Source organism: Cervus canadensis, chromosome 21 (genome assembly GCF_019320065.1).
Source record: "Cervus canadensis isolate Bull #8, Minnesota chromosome 21, ASM1932006v1, whole genome shotgun sequence".
NCBI lineage: Eukaryota > Metazoa > Chordata > Mammalia > Artiodactyla > Cervidae > Cervus > Cervus canadensis.
Window position 1 is genome coordinate 34,716,412 of NC_057406.1, and position 20,877 is coordinate 34,737,288.

Here is a 20,877-nt window from a genome sequence, read left to right on the forward strand (position 1 = left end):
TAACATTTATATTTTCTGGGAAAGCAGAAAATAATTTGTGAGCCTCACTTAATCGCTGCTGCTGCTGCTAAGTCGCTTCAGTTGTATCCGACTCTGTGTGACCCCGTAGATGGCAGACCAGCAGGCTCCCCCGTCCCTGGGATTCTCCAGGCAAGAACACTGGAGTGGGTTGCCATTTCCTTCTCCAATGCATGAAAGTGAAAAGTGAAAGTAAAGTCGCTCAATTGTGTTCAACTCGTAGCAACCCCATGGACTGCAGCCTACCAGGCTCCTCCGTCCATGGGATTTTCCAGGCAAGAGTACTGGAGTGGGGTGCCATTGCCTTCTCTATCACTTTACTGCTATAATCACTTTATTGCAGTGGTCTAGAACCAAACCTTCAATGTCTCCAAACTATGCCTGTACTTTAAAATATCCCCAAAAGATGTACCTATTTTTGTACATCATCTAGGGATTTCATTACTTAATCAACTTATATTTTCTTCAGGAAATACATAGAATAAGCAAAATAGTTTTTGGCTCTTAAAGGTTAAACTACCTTTTCAAATTGTTTGAGTGGATACTTTTAAAATTTTCTTTCTGTGATTTGATATAGCTCTAGTTTAACAAAGATTCTTAGAGGTCACACCTGTTTAATTTTGCCAAATGTAATTTCTGCCTTCCATACTTTTAAAGCATTCGTACTTTTGTCAGCTGGTCCCGGGAGAAGAAGGCCTGGGAAGGCCAGGGAGCCATGGGTAGCATGAGACCGTGACCACCTGTGTGGTGTGAAGGGGTGTAAAAGTGATGGAAATGGAGACCGAGGCACAGAAGCAAAGCAACCAGCCCAGGTCAGGGCCTCCAGCGGCCGCTGCCACCGCCCTCTTTGTAAGCCAGTTCCTGCTGGCAGTGGAGAGCCACTGGGGGATCTGAGCGGGCGTGTAAAGTCAAATTTGTATTTAAGAAAGACAGTTGTTACCCTTGCTCTACTGTGTTAATTAAATCTTAAAATTGAAGTTGTAAAGTTTTATAGTCTAATAACCACTTTGACAGTCAGTCAAAGAAAGGTGCTCACCTTTTCCTTAATTTTATATACTTATTTTATTACTATTTCTCCTCAGGTTATCTTATTTTGGCCTGGAAATGTTCATATACTAATTTAGCTTAGAGATACATACCTGAAAAGGAGCATGTTTGATATATAGTGGTAGTGATGGTGGTTTATTCACTAGGTTGTCTGACTCTAGCAACCCCATGGACTGTAGCCCACCAGGTTCCTCTGTCCATGGGAATTCCCAGGCAAGAATATTGAAATGAGTTGCCATTTCCTTCTAGGGAATCTTCTGACCCAGGGATGCAACCCCTGTCTCCTGCATTGCAGGTGGATTCTTTACCACTGAACCGGAAGGGAAGCCCATGTTCAGTATATAGAGTTTGTCTGTTTAAGTCACCATTGTAACTGTGTGGGACTTCCCTGGTGGCTCAGAGAGGAACGCGTCTGCCTGCAATCAGGAGGCCTGGGTTCGATCTCTGGGCAGAGAAGATCCCCTGGAGAAGGAAATGGCAACCTACTCCAGTATTCTTGCCTGGAAAAACCCCATGGATGGAGAAGCCTGGTGGGCTACAGTCCATAGAGTCGCAAAGAGTCGGGCATGACTGAGCGACTTCACTTTTGTAACTGTTAGTCAAAAAGTGTTTTGTCGAAAAGTTTATGCACTTAATTCATCATAGCTGTAAAAATGGGCTTGTTTGTCAGAATTAATGGACTCGATGTTTGTGATATTAAGAGTGAGAAATCTATAGATGAAAAATACATTAACTTTTATCTTATATTAAGTAAAACTATGGGTTTCATTGTGGAATGTCATTAATGCTAAATTCAGAAAACAGATTCCCTTTACTTGAGTGGAGGCTATAAAGTATTGAACATGATTTAATATCATGTAAATGGATGAAAACCAACAATGAAGTAGCCCATGTCTCTTTGGGTATGGAGAAGAAAAATAACTCTGCCTTGCACATGGCTTGTTGTAGTGGAAAGAACATAGACTCCAGAAGTCTGAAAGCATTTGGATTCAGACACCGCTCTGTCCCTGCTTTACTGAGACGAGGGTGACTGGCAGGAACCTCAGGGATCATGTATTCCTCACTACGTCTGATTGGATCATTGAACATCAGCTCCGTGCTTCTTCTCAATTCTGCGGCAGTCATTAGGCTGAGCATGTTATTCACCCTAGCGGTGTTAGTGGCGCAGGTGGTAAAGAACTTGCCTCCTTATGTGCAGGAGACATAAGAGATGCAGGTGTGTTCTTTGGGTCGGGAAGATCCCCTGGAGACAAAAATGGCAACCCACTCCAGTTTTCTTGCCTGGAGAATCCCATGGACAGAAGAGCCTGCAGTCCATAGGTCACAAATAGTTGGACACGACTGAAGTGACTTAGCACACATACACTCAAATCATTCAGCCTAGTGGTATTAGAATTAATAGCTCCCATGGTCCTATCTACCTGATGACTTTCTCTTCTGAGCCAGGACCAATGATTACAAATGTCCCGGCAAGCTTTACTAGTAACTTTATTTCATCAGTATGAATAAATTTTTTTTGTCTTTCAAAATACTTCAAGTAGAAACTGGGAAGACAATCACATGTAGAATAGTTAAGTAAAAAACCTTGACGAATACACTCATTTGGTTATCAAAATATAAAAAGCTGAAAATAATATTGCATTTGATACTTTGAAAACAGCAATATTCTATTCCAATGACAAACCCAAAGCAGATCCTAACTAAGAGTTAAAGCTCTTCTATTCATACAAGCAGCCCTTAGACAGGAATCATACATATTTTTATCCAGAATGGTCTCGCCTCCCCATCCTTACTTTTCTTTTTATTCTGTAACTTTTATGGAAATTATTCCATGTGTTTATGTGTTTTCCATAAATAAATTTTTGTTCAGAATGCCACTAAGCACCCACAATCAACCTCAGACAGTATCTAAATCATTTTTATACAAGCGGAAATAGCCCAATGAGGGGTCTCAGGTTAAGTGAGAGGCGTGGGTGGGTTACTAATCGACATGGAATGATTTTGTCGTTTGATCAGCACAGTGACATTACTGAAGGCACTTTGAAAGTTGGCCCCACCCAATAACCAACCCTTGGGATGCCAACCTCATGGTCCCAGGATCCTTTCTCGAAGGTGTGCATGAAGCACGAAGACTCACCAGAAGGGTGAGGAAAGGCCCTGTCCTTGACCTGGGTCGGGTGCCGACCAAAGACAGCTATGTCCTTGTACAGCCAGTGGGAACACAACGTGTCCGGGCATGGCCGTCCCCCACAGCTGTCCCCCAGGGCACACGGGAGGTGGGTGTGGTGGGAGGTGGGTTTGGGAGAAACTGACTGACTTGGATGAGGGGCGCACAGCACCCCCTGGAGGGACAGAGTCAGGGAGTTGACCCTTAACCACTGAGCCACCACGGCCTCCAAATCACCACCCTGGGTTCATCGCCCTGTCTCTGTTCTTTCCTCCTGGGCCTCCTCGCACTGGGGCTGGGAGGCCTGGGTGTCTTCCTGCTACTCATTGTTGTAGAAGTGCGTGGTGGCTCACACTGGGAAACTGGCTGACGCCTTCTCCCCGGGACTCTGCAAATACTCTTGACACTTAGAAATGGGTAGCTGCAGTCTTTCAGGATGCTGAAACCCCAAGGCCCCTTCAACCCAAAGGTTTGTTGTTCACCCCATGGCTCAGGCTCGCTTCCAGTTCTGGTGGGTTCAGCATCCTGAGGGGTCAGGATCCAGAGTCTCCATGCAGACGGCTCTCGGGCCTGCGCGGGGGCAGTGGTCCCCGGGCACCATCCCTGGCACAGTGACAGACACTGCCCCGTGCCTCCCGGGCGCTGACAGCCTCCTCAGATGGATCTCTTCTGACCTCTGAGCGCGCACCCTTCCAGCAGCCGCAGTGATTGGCCATGCCTTTAACTGCCCAGCTGAGGGCGCTCCAGGATAAATAAATTTTTTAGTAGTTGGGAGTATTATCAGATAAGGATCTGCCACTTGCTGGTTTAGTGACTCTGGCCTAGTTACTGATTCCTCTGTGCCTCAGTTTCCTCATTTGTTTCATAATAATTCATGTCACATAGATGAGTATCAAAAGGATTAAATAAAATTTTATATACACACGTTTATCACATATATGATACATGTAAATATATACACACTTAACTTTGCATCTCTCACATAGTAAGAGTTCGGTAAGTGTTAGCTGTTTATTATTGTTGCTAGACTAAGTAACAAGGACATGCTTTCATTTGAAGTGTTTGGTTTACAATTGAGGTACCTTGATATATATGCACTTTGGTATCTATTTAAGGAGAAACAGCATGAATCTGGGCTTCCCTGGTAGCTCAGCTGGTAAAGAATCCGCCTGCAATGCAGGAGACCCCAGTTTGATTCCTGGGTTGAGAAGTTCCCCTGGAGGAAGGGCATGGCAACCCACTCCAGTATTCTTGCCTGGAGAATCCCCATTGTCAGAGGAGCCTGGCGGGCTACAGTCCATGGGGTCACAAAAAGTCAGATAGGGCTGAGCGACTAAGCACAGCACACAGCACAAATCTATTTGTGCTTCAACCTGTCTTAAAATATCACCAACTTTTCAGTGACTGTTTTACTAGAAATACATTATACCATTATTGCTCACTGCCTGTTTTCTAATGAAGTTAAAGGAGAGCCATGAAATAGCATGTGTAATAAAAAGCATGATTTAACTGATGCCAGAATTCAGGGTTTCATATTAAGACTTGGAGAGTGTGATATCTTTCCTGGTCCTGAGAGCTCCAACAGAAATTAAACCGTCACAGAAGGTGGCTCTACACACATCCCTGAAGCTATCTCTAAAGCATCACAGGGTAGACTGGGACATCTACAGAAGGTATAACTGTAAAACAGATGACTTTTTAAATTTTTTTAATTTTATTTTTAATTGGAGGATAATTACCATATTGTGATGGTTTCTGCTATACTTCAACATTAAACAGCCACAGGCGTACACTTGTCCCTTCCCCCTTAAACCTCCCCCACCTCCCTCCCCCTCCCACCCCTCTAGGTTGTCATCGAGCACTGGCTTGGGTTCCCTGCATCACACAGCAGATTCCCACTGGCTGTCTCTTTTACATAGGGCAGTGCATATGTTTCAATATATTGATTCTTTACTGTCCGAGCCACCAGTCCTAGCTATTGTAAATAGCACTGCAGTGAACATTGGGGTGGGTACATTTGTCTTTTTCAATTACAGTTTCCTGAGGGTGTATGCCCAGTGGTGGGATTGCTAGGTCATATGGTAGTTTTATTCCTAGTTTTTTTAAGGAATCTCCATACTGTTCTCCATAGTGGCTGTACCAATTTGCATTCCCACCAACAGCGCAAGAGGGTTCCCTTTTCTCTATACCCTCTATAGCATTTGTTGTTTGTAGACTTTTTGATGATGGCCATTCTGACCGGTATGAGATGATATCTCATTGTATTTTTGATTTGCATTTCTCTAATGAGCGGTGTTCAGCATCTTTTCACGTTGTTTATTAGCCATCTCAAAACAGATGACCTTATGTTCCATTTTTTCAATAATACGGCAACACAAAGTGGAACCCAGTGGTATCTTATTTTTGTATTTTTAGATTTTTTAACCAGTAGAATCAAGTTGTAAGGTCACCCACTATCCCACCTTCCATGAACATTTAAGAAAATTGGCAAAAACAAGCCACATTCAGTTTTTTCATGCTAATTTTCTTACGTCAGTGGCAACCCCCATTTTATGGTCCAACTGTTTTCATTAGAGTTCTTAACAGGAGCAGCTCCCTCAACATCTTCTATACTGGGCACTTAATTTATCTCAATATGTGTTAAGTTTAATGATTTAATTTCAGTTTTCAGAATAATCTAAATTGATATTACTCCAGAGATTGGCTAATGCCTGTCCATGTGACCTTGATCAAATGATAAAGTTTGGCCAGAGCTCAGCCTTCTGTGTTCAGTGAACTGATTATACTAGTTGTTGGACAGCAGATTGCTAACTCTGAAAAGCAAGATATCTGTACATCTGGTTTCCGTGAACTCTCTGAAGTGAGTGCCCTTATGTGTCTGGAGAAAGCACCATCATGTGGCCATCCCTCCCTGGCATGTCTAGGTGTAAGGAATCCACAGCTCCCTTCCTCACCCTGCAGAGCCAGATTATTTTTGAGTGACATTGGTAGGCTTGTGACTTAAAAGGGAAAATATGGCAAGGCTGGGACAACAGAAAAAAAGAAGAAGGATGCATGTGTTGAGGTTAGTAGCAGTCATGCAGAATGGTGGCGTCCAGATGAAGTTGGCTCAGGGTTACTACCACTTGGAAGATTTCAACCATCAGGAATTGGCTTACAGTCAGGGCTGTAGAGGGTCTTGGAGGCCCTGACCTAGCCTGAATTGTCCATTTTTGTGTGTTGGTCTGGGTTCCCTTCCGTCACTTTGATGACATGCCTTCAGACTAGCCAAGCGGCCTTTGTCTCATGCCACCCATAGCTCCCTGGCTTCTCCACGCCTTGTTCTCCGGTGACCTTTCTCAAGATACGAAGTTCCAGGTTAAATTCCAAAGCAGAACACTTCCCTTATGAGTATTCTGTTAGCCAGAAGTCAAAGAATTCAAGCTAATAAACATGTCTTTGTGTTTCCTTGGGGTATCAGAATGATTTTACAAATGGTAACCATTTTGAGAGGATTAGGGAATAAATTACTTTTTGGTGATGTCAGTATATTAGACTGATAAAAGGAGTTATTTAGAAGAGCTTGCTTTTGAGATGAACTTTGGTTACTGGAGAAACATCTGTTCTCGAAAATGGATAATTAAAGATTTTGCTTTTTCTTAAATTATAATTATTACATAGAAATCCTGTATTTCTCAATCAGAGCTTCAATTCACAGGTCAAAATCTACCCGAATTGTTAGTTCATATGTAAGTACTGTCCTGGCAAAGTACTGTACTCCTAAACAATTTTTGGTAACTGCTATTGGTTTACACCTCTCTCTGTGGGAGAAGTCTCCGTTTCAAAATCATAGATGTGGATTTAACCTTAAATTTGATTCAGAAAAATATAGTTGTCAATAAGGTATCTAGAAATGAGCTTTCAATAAGAAACTCAAAATTTCATGCTAAAGAAAAAACTGAAGTTGCTAGATACGTTTATTTTTAAAATTTATTTTTTAAAAAAGATAGTTCTTAGTAGAAGGATCAGTATTTTCATATCAATGACTTTAGTTTTTTTTAAGGCATTCTATTTCTCACAAATGTCACTTGAGAAATTATGCATCTTGGTTGAAGTGATATACTCAGGATTTGAATCTCAGTATGCTATCACCCTGATCAATGTTCCCTTGAAAAAAGTGGCTTATTCCAGGAAGTAGTTTTTAATAGTGTGAATTTAAGGAAATGCCAGAAATATCTAAGAAGCTTTGCTTTATATTTAAAGCAAGAGTTAAAAATCACCACAAACAGGCAAGCATATTTTATTTAGGGACTCTGTAAAATAAATGTCAACATAATTTTCTAAAACTGGAGGAATAATTTGTTGGCACTGAAAAATAAATGTGATGAAACACTTATTTTGCTAAAATGCACATTTATTTATCATAGGTTCTCTGAACTAAAACTGTAGTCTCTGCTTTAGCATGGTTTATTAATAGTTGATTTGCCTCCTCTTTCTCTTGGAATGGCAGATTTGTACCTACTGTCCCATTGTTGTTTATTACTAGAAGTAAATTTCCAAGAGATGACAGATGAGATTTCTTAGTGTAATTTAGGATATTTTAAGAGCATTTATTTGGGTACAGTGAATCCTTTTAAAGAGACTAGCCTTATTCATTTCTGGGTTTCTTTATTCACCCCGGTTGTGAATATATGTCCCCAAATTACTAGGTTCATGACCCCTCGAGAGGGTTATTTAAGCTTTCTGAGACTCAGTTTTTTCACCTTTAAAATAAGGTGAGTGGTACTGATCTCGATGAACTGTGCTGTGAGGCATAAATGAAGGATGATACACTGAGCCTGGAAGATGGTTAATACTCACGCCACTCCTTGCCATGGTTGCAGAGTGGTCACATGCACATGTCATGTTTGGGAAGTATTAGGTCATTGCATGTGTTTGAATGCTGTGACCTGAGGATGATGAGTAACAGAGGAAAGAGTATGGGTTTATTGGATTCAATAGTTAATACACACGTAGTACTTAGCATTATGAACTTTTAAAAACATACTATTAAAGAAAAATTCTATGATTTAGACAGATGTCTGAAAAGAAACAATATAAAGCCCATCTTTAGAAGACATGTCTTTGTTGTGGCAATGAAGACTTTTTTTAATAAGCAGAAGAGAAAGCAAGGGTTCTATTCAATTTTCTCATTTGTCCTTTATTCCTACAAGTAAAACTTCCGACAGTGTATCCATCACCACTTCTAAGTGCCTCAAAATACATTAAAGTGCAGGCAGAAATCTTATTCTTGTACATAGGCATAGTTTCTAAAAGCTAGTAGTTTGCATCCTATAATATAGAGACTTTTTACAGGCATTGTGGCCACTTCCACTGCTCACCTTCCCCCCATCCCCTATGCTAAGTCACTGAGTAAGTTTAAAAGAGTTTGACTAGTTTCTCTACCATGGGGTATCAGAATCTTTGTCTCCCAGAGATGACATGTTATGAAAAGTTTCCCAAAATTACTGAACTGGAATACTTTATTTCCCATGGTGCTTCTCTCAGGACTGCCATTCTCAAGAATTCATTTTCAGTCCAGTTCAGTTCAGTTGCTCAGTCATGTCCAACTCTTTGCGACCCCATGGACTGTAGCACACCAGGCTTCCCTGTCCATCACCAACTCCTGGAGCCTACTCAAAACTCCAGCTCTAACTCAAACTCCTACTCAAATGTCCATCGCATTGGTGATGCCATCCAACCATCTCATCCTCTGTCGTCCCCTTCTTCTCCTGCCTTCAGTCTTTCCCAGCATCAGGGTCTTTTTCAGTGAGTAAGTTCTTTGCATCAGGTAGCCAAAGAACTGAAGTTTCAGCTTCAACATCAGTCCTTCCAATGAATATTCAGGACTGATTTCCTTTAGGATTTGACTGGTTGGTTCTCCTTGCAATCCAAGGGACTCTCAAGAGTCTTCTCCAACACCACAGTTAAAAAGCATCAATTCTTCAGTGTTCAGCTTTCTTCATAGTCCAACTCTCACATCCATACAAGACTACTGGAAAACCATAGCTTTGACTAGACAGACCTTTGCTGGTTAAGTAATGTCTCTGCTGCTTTTTTTTAATTGGGGGCTAATTACTTTACAATATTGTAGTGGTTTTGCCATACTCTGCTTTTTATTATGCTGTCTAGGTTGGTCGTAGCTTTTCTTCCAAGGAGCAAGCATCTTTTAATTTCATGGCTGTTTCCTTCTCCAGCGGTATCTTCCCAGACCAGGGATCACACCCGCGGCTCCTGCATTGGCAGGCGAATTCTTTACGAGTGAGCCACCAACCTAGCCCATTAAGTTTGATTCAGTTCAGTTCAGTCGCTCAGTTGTGTCTGTCCCACTTATTTTTGCTTTTATTTCTTTTGCCTTGGCAGACTGATCTAAGAAAACATTGCTACAGTTTGTCCCAGAGAATGTTTTGCTTATGTTCTCTCCTAGGAATTTAATGGTGTCATGTCTTAAATTTATAATTAAACCAATTTGAGTGTAGTTTTGTATATGGTGTAAGGAAGGGAATGTTCTAATTTCTTTGATCTATATGTAGCTGTCTGGCTTTCCCAGCACTACTTGTTGAAGAGACTGTCTTTTCTGCATTGTATATTCTTGCCTTCTTTGTCATAGATTAGTTGTCTGTAAGTGCATGGGTTCAATCAACTTTTAAGATAATAAACGCTTCTTAGCCAAAAGAATACTTGCTCCCCAGTTGTAAGTTACTGAATAAACCTAGTTCTTCATTATAAAAATTATTTAAATAATAGTGGTTTGAATATAGAAACCTCACAATGAAAACAATAACAACTCTGCAGTAGAACCTGACTTCTACCTACATCATTGTTTCCATGGAAAAAATGTATTCCAAATTCCAATTAAGATGCTATGGTCCTTCTGCTTCCTCAGTTTTTAGTTCCAATGATGACCAATCCACCACACGCACCTACAGTGTAGGACTTCCATTTTCCCCTCTAGTCTAGTTCTGGGAGCAGAGCTTAAGAGTTGGACTCAGAGGGTATAAAGGAAAGAACAGGGTTGCAGCTTTTAAAAGAGAGTACTTGGGGCTTCTGCTGGGAAGATATTTTTCAAATGACTCTCATGAGTAACCCTGATCATAAGGAAAGGAAGGGATGATTGTCTGTATAGCTCCAAACTTGACAAAAGCAAAGTGATCCCCCTGCAACAGAATTTTGGACCATGTGATTCTTTGATCTGATCCACAAGGGTGTTTCCTACCCGTCTTAAGAATCTGAAAGATATTAGTGGTGTTAAAAACGCAGATGCTGATCTTCGCAATAATGAACTGTGGTAGGACGTCTCTGATCAAGAGGATCAATACCCTGAAGTTTATGTTAACTAAGCAGTATTATGTATGCCCTGTGTTTTCCCACAGCATTACCATACTCTGTAATATTTAACAGATGTATATGTTTTATGTTCATTTGTATTCAGTTAATGATTAAAAATTCAAGGTGAAAAGGTAATAATGCAGATAGGAAAATATGTGATGGTATGCTAAAACCTTTATGGAACTTAATAATGAGCCTCAGAGGTTTCTTTTATTTTTATTTTTTTTTTTACTTTTTAAAAATATGGAACGCTTCACGAATTTGCGTGTCATCCTTGCGCAGGGGCCATGCTAATCTTCTCTGTATCGTTCCAATTTTAGTATATGTGCTGCCGAAGCGAGCACCAGAGGTTTCTTTTAAACGACAGGCTTCCTGGGGTGGGAGAGGAGGACTTTTAATGAGATCTGCTGTCTGTCTTGTTAGTGTTGCCAAGTTTACTCTTTTTAAAAATAATTGTTTGCTTTTATAATGTTTAAAATTTTAGTACTTTAAAGGTTTATTTCCATTTACAGTTATTGCAAAATATTGGCTATATTCCCAGTGTTGTACAATACATCCTTGAGCCCATCTTACGTCCAGTAGTTTGTACCAACCACTCCCCCACTCTGTATTGTCCCCCGCAACTAGTTCCCTAGTTTGTTCTCTGTGTCTTCCTTTTTTTTTTATATTCACTAGTTTATTGTATTTTTTTTTTAGACTCCACATGTAAGTGATATATAGTATTTGTCTTTCTCTGACTTACTTCACTTTGCATAGCAAGTTTGTCCATGTTGCTGCAAAAGGCAGAATTTCATTATTTTTAATGGCTGAGTAGTTTCCATTGGATATATACACCACATCTTCTTTATCTATTTACCTGTTTATGGACACTTAGGTTGCTTCCTTATCTTGGCTATTGTAAATAATGCTGCTGTGTACATTGGGGTACATGTATCTTTCTAAATTAGCATTTTTGGTTTTTTCAGATATATACCCAGAAGTGGAATTGCTGGGTCATACAGTAGTTCTATGTTTAGTTTTTTTGAGAAACCTCCATACTGTTTTTCCACAGTAGCTGCACCGGTTTACATTCCCACCAACAGAGTATGAGGGTTCCCTTTTCTCTGCATCCTGGCCAACATTTGCCATTTGTGTTCTTTTTAATAATAGCCATTCGGACAGGTATGAGGTGATATCTTCTTGTGATTTTTGATTAGCATTTTCCTGATGATTAGTGATGTTGAGCATCTTTTCATGTGCCTATTGGACATCTGCATTTCCTCTTTGGAAAAATGTGTTTTCGATTCTTCTATTTTTTTAAATTGAAGTGTTTGTTTTTTTGATGTTGAGTTGTATGAACTATTTATATATGTTGGATATTAATCTTTTACCATCCATATTATTTGTAAAGATTTTCTCCCATTCAGTAAGTTTTCTTTTTGTTTTGTTAATGGTTTCCTTTGCTGGGCAAAAGCTTTTAATTAGGTCCAAGCTTAATCTTTAAATGAAACATAAGGGACTAGGTATTAAATACATTTTATTTCAGCTTTAAAAATTAAGCTGTTTTTTATTTTTAATAAAATAATTTAAATATATTAATGTAATACAATATATTAGTGTTTGACTACTTTTCATCTTAATTTATCCCCAAAACAAATAGTGCCTATTCTATTTTTAGGAAATAGAGTGCCTACCAGAGAAGGAAATCAATCTTATTTAAGTCGGAACTCTTAGGTTTCCTTTCTGTAAGTGGTCTCTTAAATAGATTAGGGATAAGCTAAGCTAAGCTAAGTGACTTCAGTCGTGTCCGACCCTGTGCGACCCCGCAGAAAACCTCTTGTTTGAAACCTGGTCTGTACAGCGGCCTGTATAATGCTCCGGAAAGTCTAGCTGCAGAGGAACTTTGCAGGCTTTATTTGCTGGAATTCTTACATTCCCTTGGCTTTGGAACCCTATTTCCCCAGAAATTTCAACATCTTACATTCCTTTGTACGTGAGGGGACACAGCTATGGGAATCAGCTTGTTGCGGTCAAATGGCCCTTTCTCTGGGCAGGAAAGGGATTTGTGAAGCCACCTTGGCTGCAGTGGAGACCCAGAGCTGAAGCAGCATCCTGGGAACCTCAGGTCTTTTTTCCCCTTGTTTTCAGGATGACAGAAAATATTTTGTACCCTCTCTAGAAAAAGCATAGGTTTATACTCCTTCATTTCACATGTGTTCTGACTCTACTCGGGTGACCGGGTGACCAGGTGACCTAGAACTGTCTTAGGTCCTTTAACAGAATGTGCAAGGACTAAGTTAATATTTTGTAGGAAAAGTTTTATTGTTTTTTAAATAAGTTTTTTTGATAAGTAATTAATCCTGAAATGCCAGTGCCATTGTAAACCATTAAACAAATTTAAATGTTTTCTTTGATTAAATCAATCTTTATTACATCTCATAAACTTTAACATTCTTTTTTAAAAACAGCAAAGAAATAGGAAGATGACAGGACAGTGGGCAAACAAATTGTAGACTGACTAAGGATTTTTATTAAACACAGGGACAGTTGACTTTTTAAAAACCCATAGGAAAAAGAATTGCATGTGATTGATTTTTAGTAGGGCAGTAATAACTTTCTAATCAACAGAAGAAATCAAGGCATTTGATTTGACCGTATGAGAATGTAAATTTTTCTGTTTCACTTTTATTTATGCAGCTAAATAAAATATCAAACACTGGGGAAACACAACAAGAAAAACAAGAAGAAGGTTGAGGTTTACATTATTGGAATAACTCTTTAATTTAAGGCAATTATCTAACTCTTGTTAAATAAATAGGAAGAGGACAAGTAGCTCATACAGGGGAAAGTTCAGTCAAAGAAGGATTACATAACCTTAGGAAGATATCTTTACAAATGTTGGCAAGGCTGCAGAAGCTGGTTCAGTTATTTATGATTTCTAAAATGACCAGAAAAAAACTTTTTTATTTTTCTTAACCTCAGAAATTATCCTAATGAAATATTTTTTTAAATTAATAGTTTGTAAGTTGAGCAAAAGGGCTTAGGCAAGGAAGTATGGTTTCTTATAGTCAATGGAGAGTGATGTTATGAGTAATGTTCTAATTGTGAAGATAGTAGTACCATGAGATGTCATGAAAGGTGGCCATAGTTGTATTTACACTGCTCAATTCAGTTCAGTTCTGTGAATAAGTAAGCCCATGGTCATTAATGGTGGTAGGACTGTGCTGTATTAAAATTTGTTTTGGTAACATTTACTGATTAGAAGAAATATTAAGATTTGTTTTCTTAACAGTGTTTTTTCCTCTTTTTAGCTGACTACACATTCTCTGCCTTTTCCGTGTTTTCGTGGCCAGAGACATGACCTGACACCTTGATGACCAGTCTCAGGGCCCTCGGGTGACTGGCTGGGGCACCATGGAACTTAAAGTATGGGTGGACGGAGTTCAGAGGATTGTTTGTGGGGTCACCGAGGTCACAACTTGCCAGGAGGTTGTCATAGCCTTAGCTCAAGCAATAGGTAAGTGAACTCTCGGGGTGTCTGAGACAGACAGTTTATACCTATGCTCTCTGTTGCTGTTTCTTTTCGTTTGTTTTAAGTATTGGAGTTGTGTGGGTTTTGTTCCTTTGGTTCCATAATACATCTCTTAGGTGCACTTTTAACTTATTGCTGTCCCCCACGCCCAGCTTAGGTCAATCTGTGAAGACACTTTTCTCTGCCTCTCCTAGATTTTACTGATCTTGAGTCTAGAGTCTGCACTGCCTTTTCTTCTCCTGATGTTTATCCTAAACAACAGTTTATGGAACTGAAAATGTTTTCTTGAGCCAAAACATGACTTTCAAGTTCCCAGACCCTTCATTAGGGAAAATCCAATTTACTTATTATTCTGAATACTTTTAGAAAAGAAAATACAACAAATTAAATGACATATTTCTTCCTCCTGAAAAAAGTACAGAAAGATAGCATGCACTTTTTAAATTTTACACAGTGAAGGTGAAGTTGTCAAATCCATGCTTGCTGGCTCCATCTTATCCACTTTTCTTCTTATTTATTCTCAATTCATCTTTATCATATTTTATATATATTTTTTAGTTGCTGTAATTCCTTTTGGAACATGATGAGCAGATAAACACCTATACCAGTAAAGCCAGTGATGTGGGCTAAAGTTTGTATTTGTGTCTTAAATCCATCACTTAGCAAACATGTAGAGCTGACCCTTGAACAGCACAGGTTTTAACTGTGAGGTTCACTTACATGTGATTTTTTTCCCAATAGTAAATCCTGCTCTACTACACAATTCAAGGTTAGTTGAATCCATGAATGTGGAGGATCTGCAGATAGAGGGGCCAGCTGACTGTAAGTTACATGCAGATTTTCAGCTGCGTGCAGAGTTGGTGCCCCAACCCCTGCATTGTTCTCCTTGCTAGGTGTCATGCGAGTTTTTACTGGAAGCATGTCGCGCTAGCTCAGGCTGACGACAAGTCACTGTTGCGGTGGCAGCTTTGCACCTGGTAGAGGTCACTATAGCCCAGCATTGGCAGAGGCACCGTTAGAAGTTGTCAGTGTCCCTATGCAAAGACAGAGGCTTCCCTGTAATGCTGACGCCTTTTGATTTTTCCTGAAACACTGTATAGCACACTCATATATTAAAACAATGCTGAGAGTGCTAGGCTTTCACATCCCTTGAAATTTTCTTACATTTGGCACTATTATTATGTTTGTGGACATAAATTTAGTTATCAGAGAGCAGGAAATTAAGGCATTTAATTTTATCTCATATTCTTTCAACTTAGTCATCACCCCCTTTAAAAGCCTCACATAATTTATTTGGAATAAATGTTTAGTATTGTTGGTTTATTATCTTTCTTAGTGAAAACTAGAATTAGCAAGTATCAAATCTAACTTTTGTTATATTTGAGAATCAAGCCATGGACAGTGGTTAAAAAACAAGGACAAGTAGTTTTTAGAAAAGTCAGAGTAGTTGAAGACTATAATAAGCTGCCTTTGTTCAAATGGTAACCATGTTCTCTACACAGAATTTCAAGGGGAAACTGTCCAGATGTACCAGGTGTGTGTGTATCTGTTTGGACTAAAAGGATACTTGTTTGTGGACAAGCTAAAAAGAAGCTTTAATTGAACCTATCCCCCAATTTTGCTTTCTCAGTAACTCAGTCCAGAACTGTTTTGAAAAGTTGACAACTTGAGTACAAGATGCTTTATGACATTTTTCCATACCTGGCTAAGCAACTCTTTTTCTGATTCATAAATACTTCATTAAATTTAGAATTCACCTGAGGAATGATTCAACTGTTGATCCCCGCTTCTGTTGTGCCATGAGATTTTCTCAGCCTCATGTTCAGTATGCTTCTGATACACACTTATATATTTATCTCCCTTGTCATGAGAGTTATTGATACTCCAAGTCTAAACATTAAATGAAAATGTTACTGTATTTTGACCTTATTTCTACTGTAAAAAATAATAGAGGACTTACTAATTAGGGAAATTTCAGCTATAACAAACACCTGGAGAAATCTCTATGGCTTCACTTAGTAAAAGTTTAGTTATACTAACAGCAGCATATGGACTGAGCAGTGTTTCTAAAAATGGACTGAGAGATGTTTCTAAAAAATTTACAGTGAAGCAACCTATAGAATAACTTCTTGGGTTTAAGTCCACTTATTTGCCTCATATAGGGGCACTATACATATGATTAGGGATTATTGAGTTTTTCTGGATAGCTAAAATTGCTTTCAGGAAACCATCAGGATATAAAAACATGTACACAAGTTGGCAGTCTGCAAATATATATGACAGCTAACAGTTTCTGACTCAATGTTGTTAATACTGATCAATCAAATTAAGTTAGAAAAGAACTTAAGACAAACCATAATTTGATAAAAGATTTTTTTTAATATTTATTTGGCTGCATCAGGTCTTGGTTGCTGCAGGCAGGATCTTTCTTTGCAGCGTGCAGGCTCCAAGTGCAAGACTTCAGTAGTTGGAATGCATGGGCTTAGTTGCCCCACAGCACATGGGCTTCTAGTTCCCTGACCAGGGATCGAACCCATGGCCCCTGCATTGGAAGGCAAACTCCCAACCACTGGACCACTAGAAAAGTCCCTTGATAAAAGATTTTTAAATGTTATCTACTAGTGTAGATGAAAATCCTTTCTACTCTGATATTTGACTGCTTGACAGGTTATCCTTTGGGTGGTAGAAATCAAACACTTTCTAAAATTATAAGACAGTAACTAAAAGTAAAACCAGGATGATATACTTAATTGGCGTGAAGTGATTAAACTGCCCAGCAGGAGTGCACTGTGTTTGGTCACTGTACACCCTGGGCTTTCTGAAACATTCCCAGTTATAAATATTCAACCTTGGTTTTCCCATAAACTATCCCCGAAATGCCATTATTTCAGAGTTCAGACTGCTTCTCAAAATTACATGAAACAGAAAACCTTTGATGACTCATCTGTCTCAAGTTATAGTTGAGAAAATGCATTTGCTTTGATAAAATCACAAACAAAAAAATATGAAAAGAAGATACTTCTGCCCTCAAGTAGCTTAGAACTTAAAATACAGCTTACAAAAGATTAGAGAGGAAGAGAAGAGGAAGAAACCAAGGAGACGAAGGGAAAGGTTTTCTGATTCATACTGCTTTGTTGCTTGGTGCCAGTGAAAGTACTGAAGATTCAGAGTTTTTCTCTGTTCCCACTTCTTGTCCTCATATCTTTTTCATTTGGGGACAGTGAAAGTGAAAGTTTGCTCAGTCATGTCTGACTCTGTGACCCCATGGACTATGCAGTCCATGGGATTCTCCAGGCCAGAGTACTGGAGTGGGTAGGCTTTCCCTTCTCCACGGGATCTTCCCAACTCAGGGATCAAACCCAGGTCTCCCACAGTGCAGGCAGGTTCTTTACCAGCTGAGCCACAAGAGAAGCCCTTGTGGGCTAGAGCTGGCATTTAATAGAAACAGTTGATTGGAGCTGGGGCCCAAGGTGGCATGGACTGTGCTAAGAAGCCACGTTTCTTACAGTTTGCCCCAACAGAATCTGTTCTCAGACAAACACATGTTATACTGAACTCTAGTTTTACTATTTGTTAATATTTCTTTCTCTTCTCTGAAAGTTCCTTCATAGTGTGGAGGTCCTGCTTGTTTTTCTTATACCATTGCCTTTCCTGAAGCAGGTGCTCGATAAAACAGTTTCTGGAACAGCAGTGCCCCATAGACCTTTCTGCAAGGATGGTGATGTTTGTGCCTGTGTGTCCAGTGTGGTAGCCTTGAGCCACATGTAGCTGTTAACGTACTTGAAGTATGGCTAGTGTAACTGAGGAATTGAATGTTTAATTAAAGTTTAAATGTGGCTAGTGGCTACTAGCTATTGTAGTAATATGCCTGATTGCTATCTAGACTTAAAATGTCAAAACCTAAGCTTTGTGTCCCAGCTATTGCCCATCCTCAGATTTCCTCCTTCTCATCTCCACAAATAAGGACACTTGCTTTTTTTTTTCCAAACAAAAAATTTTAATTGTAATATTAAAGGATGAGCTAAAGGAGGAGCAAGGGGAAGAAAGAAAAACAGGAAGAAGTAAAGATAAAATGTGCCTCAGCAGGCAGGCCCTTCTATATCCCATCCCACCTCAGACTGCAGGCCCAGCCCCAAAGACCAGCAAGGGGCTCTCTGTGGAACTCCAGACAAGGTCTCACAGACCTGCTGCCTCATGACCTCCACTTCTTCCCCTGCCTTGCAGGTCCTGCCTTCACTGTGATGGGGCCAAAGGAGCCCAGGGGCCTCCTCAGTTCAGTTCAGTTCAATCGCTCAGTCGTGTCTGACTCTTTACGACCCCATGAACCGCAGCATGCCAGGCCTCCCTGTCCATCACCAACTCCCAGAGTTTACCCAAACTCTTGTCCATTGAGTCGATGATGCCATTCAACCATCTCATCTTCTGTCGTCCCCTTCTTCTCCTGCCTTCAATCTTTCCCATCATCAGGGTCTTTTCAAATAAGTCAGCTCTTCGCATCAGGTGGCCAAAGGATTGGAGTTTCAGCTTCAACATCAGTCCTACAAATGAACACCCAGGACTGATCTCCTGTAGGATGGACTGGTTGGATCTCCTTGCACTCCAAGGGACTCCCAAGAGTCTTCTCCAACACCACAGTTCAAAAACATCAGTTCTTCAGCGTGCAGCTTTCATTATAGTCCAACTCTCACATCCATACATGACTACTGGAAGAACTGTAGCCTTGACTAGACGGACCTTTGTTGACAGATGTCTCTGCTTTTTAATATGCTATCTAGGTTGGTCATAACTTTCCTTCCAAGGAGTAAGCGTCTTTTAATTTCATGGCTGCAATCACCTCTGCAGTGATTTTGGAGCCCAGAAAAATAAAGTCTGACACTGTTTCCACTGTTCCCCCACATATTTGCCATGAAGTGGTGGGACTGGATGCCATGATCTTCATTTTCTGAATGTTGAGCTTTAAGCCAACTTTTTCACTCTCCTCTTTCACTTTCATCAAGAGGCTCTTTAGTTCCTCTTCACTTTCTGCCATAAGGGTGGTATCACCTGCATATCTGAGGTTATTGATATTTCTCCCGGCAGTGTTGATTCCAGCTTGTGCTTCTACCAGCCCAGCGTTTCTCATGATGTACTCTGCATATAAGTTAAATAAGCAGGGTGACAACATACAGCCTTGATGTACTCCTTTTCCTATTTGGAACCAGTCTATTGTTCCATGTCCAGTTCTAACTTGCTTCCTGACCTGCATACAAATTTCTCAAGAGGCAGGTCAGGTGGTTTGGTATTCCCATCTCTAAGAATTTTCCACAGTTTTTTGTGATCCATACAGTCAAAGACTGGCATAGTCAATAAAGCAGAAATAGATGTTTTTCTGGAAATTTCTTGCTTTTTTAATGATCCAGCGAATGTTGGCAATTTGATCTCTGGCTCCTCTGCCTTTTCTAAAACCATCTTGAACATCTGGAAGTTCACAGTTCATATATTGCTGAGGTCAAAATGACCCCACCCGCACCTCAGAGATGAGGGTCTGAGCCCAGAATTGCAGACCAGTAACACTTGCTTTTAATTGATTAGATCTAAAATCTTTGTGTTATCTTTGATTCTTTTCCTGCTCTAATACATTACAACTAATCCATCAACAAGTCCTGCCCTTACTACTTCAGTGTATATCCAGAATCGTGTTGCTCCTCCCCATAGCCACTAATGCTTAATATAAGCCACCATCACGACTCACTCAGATTTTTGCAGTGGCCTTCCAGCTCATTTCCCTGTATCATTCTGATCCCCTCCAGCCTATTCTCAACAGATTTATTTTAAAGTAATACTTTGAAGATGCATATTATCATCAGTGTTCTGCTCAAAACCCCTTAATAGTCACCAGAGTCACTCAGAAAATTTTAAAGTCCATGCACTCGTCTTCAGGGCCCTAGATAAATCCCTACTCTACCCACAATCTCACTTACTGTTGATTGCATTCCTCTTAAATATATCAGAGACATTTTTGCCTTAGTCTTTGTATCTGTTCTTCTTTCTGCTGAGAATACTGTGCACCCAGATATCTTCCAAATTGACTTCCTTGGCTCACTGCTTAAATGTCATCTTTTTAAAAATATTTTTTAGTAATTTTATTTACTTGTTTATTTTTGGCTAGTACTGGGTCTTTTTCTTTTAACTTTTTATTTTGTATTGGAATATAATTCAGTTGGTAAAGAATCCACCTGCAATGCTGGAGACACCCCAGTTTGATCCCTGGGTTGGGACGATCCCCTGGAGAAGGGAAAGGCTCCACGCTCCAGTATTCTGGCCTAGAGAATTCCATGGACTGTATAGTCCATGGGATTGGAAAGGGTCGGACACAACTGAGCGACTTCGCTTTCACAACTGATTAACGATGTTATGATAGTTTCCGGTGGACAGCAAAGGGACTCAGCCAAACATAGACATGTATCCATTCTCCCCCAAGCTCCCCTCCCATCCAGGCTGCCTCATAACATTGAGCAGAGTTCCTGTGCTATACAGTAGGTCCTTGTTGGTTATTTTAAATATAACAGTGTGTACAATTGTATCATTTCTTTTTAGATTCCACATATAAGGGTTGTCATAGGATATTTCTCCTTCTCTGACTTACTTCTTTCAGTATGACGATCTCTAGTATATCCATGTTGCTGCAAGTGGCATTATTTCATTTTAATGGCTGAGTAATATTCCTTTATATGTACATACCACATCTTCCTTACCCATTCCTCTATCAGTGGATATTTAGGTTGCTTCCTTGTCTTGTCTAATGGAA

The 20,877-nt window shown here is 39.9% G+C and overlaps 1 protein-coding gene and 1 non-coding gene across 4 annotated transcripts in view; one reads left to right on the forward strand and one right to left on the reverse strand.

Moving 5' to 3' along the window:
• RASSF8 (Ras association domain family member 8) overlaps positions 1-20,877 on the forward strand; it is a 126,745-nt gene that overhangs the window by 91,344 nt on the left and 14,524 nt on the right. For all 3 annotated transcript variants that reach the window (XM_043440409.1, XM_043440408.1, XM_043440410.1), the window contains exon 2: positions 13,870-14,075. In XM_043440409.1, the coding sequence (XP_043296344.1) occupies positions 13,973-14,075 (103 nt within the window). In that variant the 5' untranslated portion in view covers positions 13,870-13,972. The remainder of the gene's footprint in view (positions 1-13,869; positions 14,076-20,877) is intronic.
• Positions 10,817-10,923, reverse strand: LOC122424147. Its single transcript, XR_006264333.1, has one exon. It is a non-coding gene; the product is annotated as a U6 spliceosomal RNA (small nuclear RNA).